Source organism: Pyrus communis, chromosome 4 (genome assembly GCF_041283825.1).
Source record: "Pyrus communis isolate YQ-2024b chromosome 4, ASM4128382v1, whole genome shotgun sequence".
Taxonomy (NCBI): Eukaryota; Viridiplantae; Streptophyta; class Magnoliopsida; order Rosales; family Rosaceae; genus Pyrus; species Pyrus communis.
The window spans coordinates 19,622,501-19,629,147 of record NC_142568.1 but is presented as its reverse complement, the minus strand read 5'-3'; the positions used below and the strand labels follow the sequence as shown (position 1 = coordinate 19,629,147).

General features: G+C 33.3%; 1 protein-coding gene across 4 annotated transcripts; it reads right to left on the bottom strand.

The window, feature by feature from the left end:
* Nucleotides 1-1,874: 1,874 nt before the first annotated feature.
* On the bottom strand, nt 1,875-3,390 carry LOC137723643 (transcription factor bHLH61). Of its 4 annotated transcripts, none has more exons than XM_068462839.2 (4): nt 3,234-3,390; nt 2,972-3,097; nt 2,692-2,862; nt 1,875-2,081 (listed from the first exon to the last, which is right to left on the bottom strand). In XM_068462839.2, exons 1-4 carry the CDS (start codon nt 3,309-3,311, stop codon nt 1,995-1,997), a joined length of 462 nt encoding a protein of 153 aa, XP_068318940.1. In that variant the 5' UTR covers nt 3,312-3,390; the 3' UTR covers nt 1,875-1,994. The 4 variants fall into 4 exon arrangements, with proteins under 4 accessions (XP_068318940.1, XP_068318941.1, XP_088548941.1 ...); XM_068462840.2 differs by having other exon boundaries at nt 2,692-2,859; XM_088692815.1 differs by lacking the exon at nt 1,875-2,081 and adding an exon at nt 2,408-2,621.
* Nucleotides 3,391-6,647: the final 3,257 nt, after the last annotated feature.

Here is a 6,647-nt window from a genome sequence, read left to right as displayed (position 1 = left end):
GAATGATTATGACTATAAAATTTATACAATGAAATTACCTTATTTTCGAAGAGTTAGGTATGTATATTCCCTCCATGAGAGGAATGCATATACCAGGAGGGATTCGCATGTTGGAAAGGAATGTTAATTGATAAAAATCATAAGGTAGACCAAATTTTTTTTTTTTTTTTTTTTTTTTTTTTTTTAACAAGAGCGCCTAGTAAGGAATTGGTTGTTCTCAATAGACTGAGAGAGATGAGAGAGAGAGCCAAGTGAGTAATTGATCAATTTCAATATCTAAAACCTGGAGAGGGAAATTAGCAATAGAGAGTGAGCGAGAGGCAGAGAGAGCGGGAACAAGAGAGAATATAGATCTACTGGTATGGGCGTATAATTTTAATTTCTATCCCGACGAATTTAATATTTGACGGTAAATACACAGTATTCGCCAGGAAAGCATAAATATTTGCCATCTAAAATTATGTCGCCGAGTTGACAATTTGACAAGAAAAATATAAAATATATTTGTGTCGGCGAATCACTTGCTGGCTAAGGTTGGATCTCATCGGTGTAGTTTCGGCACCGTAACTTAAGTTTGTCGGTATATTTAGGACGTCAAATGTAGAATTTCGCCGAGATGAATGTCCTCTCCTGGCAAATTCTAAATTCGCCGGCGTAAGTTTTGCCGAGAAAGCCACTTATTTTGTAGTGTTTATTTTAAGAGATACTTGTTGCAATACATGCAAACTCGATGCTCCCTCCACATTCTACAATACTTTTTAATTTTATTTTTATAAACTATAACATAATTACACTAAATATGTCTGACCTATAAGAAGGAGGATTCAAGCTTGGGTGTAAAAAATAAAATACTTTATTCTAGTCAACTTATCTAACTCAAATTTGCACCTTCCACAGTACTTTGAATTATGCAATTCATGTAGAGTTATACGATCATATATATAGACTACATCCAAGGTAAATTAGTAAACAAATTTACAGAATCTAATAACTCTCATATTCCCTTCGAGATGTTCCCGCACAATCCAAATTTCCAATCATTACCCCACTAACATTTTATTATTTTTCCCATATTGTTAATTGATTATAGTATATACATCTTCCAAGTTTCTAAACATATATATTATTCTCTCCTGCATGACATTGCTGCATCGATCCATACAAATAGTTCTTTAAAGAAACACTAATTAAAAATGGCTACCATTTAATCTAACAGTCATATAAATACGAATTTTAGCAATTTTTATAGTAATAATATTCAAGGAATGACCTTAAACATAGATGATTGATCTTTGAATATATATGTGTGTGTATATTATGTGTAATGTACCAAATTGTCTATCTTTAATTAAATTATTCTTTCCACTCATTGGATGCAACATGAGCTACCAACAAGTGATCCATTACCCACTTGCCATACACGTGGAAAAATTTTGGCAGTTAGAATCATCCTTATTGTTGGATCTTTCTACTATCATACATATATGTACCTAGAAAAATTCTATCCAGAATCTATATGCTTCAGCTTGAATTTGAACCTTTTTTTTTTTTTTTTCTTTTTGTAGTGCATGATATTTTTTCTGATACAAACAATATTTTACTCCAAGGGTGAGGGATATTATACTCTATGGGTAGGGTAGATTGGACTGGGCCACACGGGTTAGCTATTACCTAGGTATCAAACTAAACACATATGTAAAACGTTATTGCTATCATGTAAGTCAAAACTAAGATGTACTAGTTGGTTTTTTTGTAGTACATGGTTAATGATGTAAGTTTCGCACATGATATTTTATTTTTACAAAGGCCTACTTGAGTGCATTGATTATCCGCAATCATCTAATAATATAATTAAGCTATTATTTGTAACTATATGATTAAATGAACAGTTGATTGGCCCCAGTGGAAGAGGGGAATATAGCTAGGGGATAGGACAGAGAAACAAAGGGGTAGAAAGGACAGCAAAAGGTACAATACGTATGATATATAGGTCATTAATCTTGCTCACTGCTTGTGCTCCAAGTTTGAATAGCTTGCAAGACTGCTTCTTTCACCGCCTGAGCATCTATGCTATCCGCCGCCTGTTCAGCTCAATGGAAATGCAACGTATAAGTAAAAAGAACTTGTATAAATTCTAAGATGATCTCAAGCAACATATATACCTCGAGTGCCTTCGTTTCGACAAAGTTAAAAAAGTGAGTTCTAACTCAATGATTGAATTTTAAACCACGTAAATACAAAATTTGATCGAAGATATTAAGATACTAAATTATAAAGCCATGTCATGCCACAATAATTGTGTCAGAGCTAGTGTAGTCGCAATAAGGAGTACAAAAGGTGTGGTTAAGACCATGTTTGTACAATTTACTCGTGATGTTAATTTGTACAACATTAATATACGTACAAATTATAGAGTACATGACCCATATATACATATATGTATGCTGGCATAATATACACATTCAGAAAAAAATATATTCCTGATGGGTTCAGTACAAAGGGGCCAGAGTGAACGAAATTAAGGGTTTTTTTACAGTACATCGGTGTAGGATGCACCACTGCTTGGATAGATAGATTATGACAGTTGAAATTCCGCCATGCAAATTTTGTTGTCCGCTACACTGGTGCATCTTATACATTAATACGGTGTAGAATTTTTGAGAAATTAAATATGATAATATAATTTCTTACTTCTCCAACAGCTTCTAGTTGGAAAGTGTCTGAACAAGAAACCCTAGCATCCAGCACATCGAGGCCGAGCTCCTCAAAGGCTTCGAGAATGGAGACCAGCAAACCCGGGCAATTCTTTTCCGACAACACATGAATTTGGAAACCCTTTTCTAGGGTTTCAACTGTAACCTGCTGGAAATTATAACAACAAGGACAGTTAATCAAATGAAGAACTATTATATGCTAAGGTGTCCCAAAGAAAATAAAACAATCTTCAGCAGTTTATTTAAGCAATATGCACCGCGGGTAATGGATTTTGGGTAATTGAATTCTGGGAAGTTCCAACGCCTTGGCTCATTGCGTCCACTTTGCGCTTCAACTCCTCGATATACTTGGATGCATCAACAATAATTGAAGTTTTGTTCAGCTGCCAAATCACACAAAGCAGCAACAAATTATGAAATTTGGATGAAAGATATTGGAATCGCTAATAAAATTTGGATGTACATATATAGTAACTAATTCTGGCTAAAGTAAGCCATTGCTTATTTTAAGTTAATTACAGCACTGGAATTAGTGGCAGCACGAAGTTGCAGCAATTTCTCATACAGAGCTGCTTTCTTTCGTTCCTTAGAACTCATGCTTCTTCACCCCTTCAGTTTTTCTTGATCTTATGATGGATTTGAGAGCTTTTAAAGAGGACAGGGATGTTGCACATAGTGCGGCCTCAATATTCCCTATGTTTTTCTCCAGTATATTGACGTAATTGACCTTTCTAATTAACAATTCAATTATTTTTTACATAAAGTTGAGATTTAAGTTAAACTCATTATATTAAAGTATTAAACTGTGTTAATAGGGGAATCTATTTTTGTTTGACAAGCAAAAACCGGGTGTTTTTGCTTGGCAGCGCATGTACAGTTATTTTAGGGAAAAGTGTCAAATAGTTACAAATCATGCATGCGTTATGTGGAATGCGCAATGTGTGACGGGAGGTATATTGTAGACAAAATCATGTGATAGACATTGGAGTAGGAAGAGAATAAATAATCAAGGATAGGTCATGTTATCCATACATTCATTTTTACTTCTTAAATATTTTTTTAATTTTTTATCATCGAATCGAATGAATTAAAGAAAATTAATAAACAAAAACTAACGTTGAAGAAAATTAATAGATAAAAACTAACAAAGGTGTAAATACCCTATAAAGATATATATGTTGGCTGAGATTTCTAGGGTATTTTGTTTAGGTCCTAAAAGGAAAATAAGAGTTGTAAATATAAGCTGTAATAAGCATTTTGAAACAAAGTTATCATAAATTCATTTGTAATAAAATTTATATGTATTACATACACGTATATCTTTTTAATTTTTTATTATCGAATAACTTTCTTCTATGAGATTTAAAGACTACCTCCAACTGAAGGTGGATACTATAGCTAATTAAATGGCCACTACACCAAATGGCTTACAGTACATACTGCAGTAATATAAGTTTAGCTTGTAAGAATGCTAATAGGGATTTGAATCCTCTTTTATTAACTACTTGGAAATATTTGAGAATTAAAGAGAAAATAAAGAAGAAAGAATAACAGAGAACAAGATGAAGAATTAGAGAGACGGTTTAGAAAGAAAAATGAGACTTATATTCACTGTCAAGAATGATTACACAACTCTGTTTTTATAATAGAAAACCTAACAACTCTAACCAAATACTAACAAACCTGCTAACTATATTGTTGACTTGTACAATTATTTAACTAAACATCTAATTAATGATATGGAACACTCAATACTATTTGAATTTTTTTCTCTGCTAGGATCTCCTTGAATTTTCATCTCCACATGCCACCTTATTTAATTGACATCTAATGGTTAGAAAACTAATACCATCGTACTTTTTTATTTTATAAAAGCTTAATGGAGAAACTAATTATTATGTTTAATGCTCATAAGTTCTCTCCCAAATCAATTTCTTCTAGTGTTTAGTCTAGTGGAAAGCTAGTAAAGGTTTGGAACTCCAAACTCGAATTTGAACTTCAATGGATAAATTTTTTTGGCCACTGACACTGCCTTAATGTGTATTGTTTTACTTAGTGACTAAAAGTACGCTACTACCTCATTTATAATGAGGCTTCATACGAGAATAGATCAATATGCCATCAATAGGTGGTTGGATACTCATAAATTAGAATAACAAAAGAAAAACATCAATTTCTTCGTAGTCACATTGGCTCTTTTTGTTTTCGCTCTTTATTATTTTGATGGTTAAAGCTCGACCTAAATGCCATAATCCAATCAAGAAAAGTAGGGGGGAAAAAAGATTGAGCAAATTGAATTTTTAGATGCATTTCTTAATTCAGAAATCTAACCCAAGAACTTCATCAAAAACAACTTGTTCACATTTTTGTTAATAAGTAGTATTTAAATATTCGTTTCTAATGGCAGTGGTTAATTCACATTCTCGTGGTATTTGGCCATTCTATATTAATATTATCACACTCACGCATTTGTTGTGTAAATCTTTTACATGAAACCAGAGACGGAGCTAAAAAAAGTTTTTAGTGGGGGCAACTTGAAAATCAATTAAAAAAATCTTATTATAGTATGGTTTATAACCAATATGACAATAGGGTTGATTTCAAATGATAATGTATCACAATTCCAATGTTACAAAAATTTCAGTGTAGTAGTGGAAAGTGACAAAGTGATAAGAAAAATATTAGTACATAATTACGCAGGAGTGAGGTTTTTCGGTTTCAATGACAGAACAAAAGCACTTTTGCTCATATAATATTTGATATGGAGTATACGCAGTATGAAAGTATGTTGGATACTAGGTACATATATTTTCTTAAAAAATAACGCGTGTGTATTATATAATTGTAGTCTATGACTTAACAAACGAATCACTTGAGTGGGGGCATATGCCTTCAGTGAGCCTTCATTGGCTCCGTCCTTGCATGAAACCCATTAATTTGCTGACATTTAAGAAGCAGAAACTGAACATGAAATTCGAATCCAGTGACTAACATCTTAGCCATCGGAATTTCAAAAAAGGGAAAATGATCCTTGTTGGGAGAGGCAACCTAAAAATCAAAATAATACATAACAAGAACATAAAGAGGCCAACGTGACGATCAAGGAAGAAGAAGTTGATTTGGGAACCAACTTTGACCATTAAAGATATAATAAGTAGTTTCCACTTTAACCTTCTTTAAAATAAAATACATAATATTATGGTGTGTTAGTTTTCTAACCATTGGAGGTTGATTTAATGGCAAGGTTAAAAAAAGAGAGCCAAGTAATTGAACGAGGAGAAAAGTTGATTTGATATGAAATTTCCTGTCCAAAGGGCATGAAGGAGTTGAGCAGACAAGCTTGATGTACCATTATGTCATAACATGTGCATGAGGAGAACAAAAATATTTTAGTTAAGAAAGAAACTCAAGGTCATATTTGCCATCCAATAGAATCCTGTGACATTTGTTGTGTTTGTGTGTGTGTGTGTGTGTGTGTGTGTATACATAGGGTTTATAGCTAGCTTTTCCCCCCAGAAATTTGTAAACTGTGGACTATTAATTGGGGATAGATATACCATAAATTATCTGAATGAACTACTAATCCAGTGGCAGCAGCAATGGGGCAATTGAGAGCTAAGGACAAGGGGACGACGGCGATCGAGAGAGAGTTAGTACGTACGTGCGGGAGAGAGAAGTGAAGCGAGTCAGTCCCGTGAGGGAAGAGTTTTGGAAGGATTGACAGCTAAACAACCTTTGACGCATCCTTCACACCTTTCGATGCCTCACTCTCGTCCTCCCTCCTCATCTCTTCTCTGATCACGTGTAGATTCTCTTCCGCTCTATTACTAAACGAAAAGAATAATGCTAAAGGGATTAAATTTATAAACTAAATTTTGTAAACTAAATGATATGAAAGTTGATGATTGAATTATTACTTAAGTGTTGATAAAT

Coding starts and splice junctions, on each gene's coding strand:
- LOC137723643 (XM_088692815.1), bottom strand. CDS start 3,311: ATGAGTTCTAAGGAACGAAAGAAAGCAGCTCTGTATGAGAAATTGCTG. Junction 3,098..3,233: donor CTGCCACTAATTCCAGTGCT/GTAATTAACTTA, acceptor GTGATTTGGCAG/CTGAACAAAACTTCAATTAT. Junction 2,622..2,691: donor AACTAGAAGCTGTTGGAGAA/GTAAGAAATTAT, acceptor AAGATGCACCAG/TGTAGCGGACAACAAAATTT.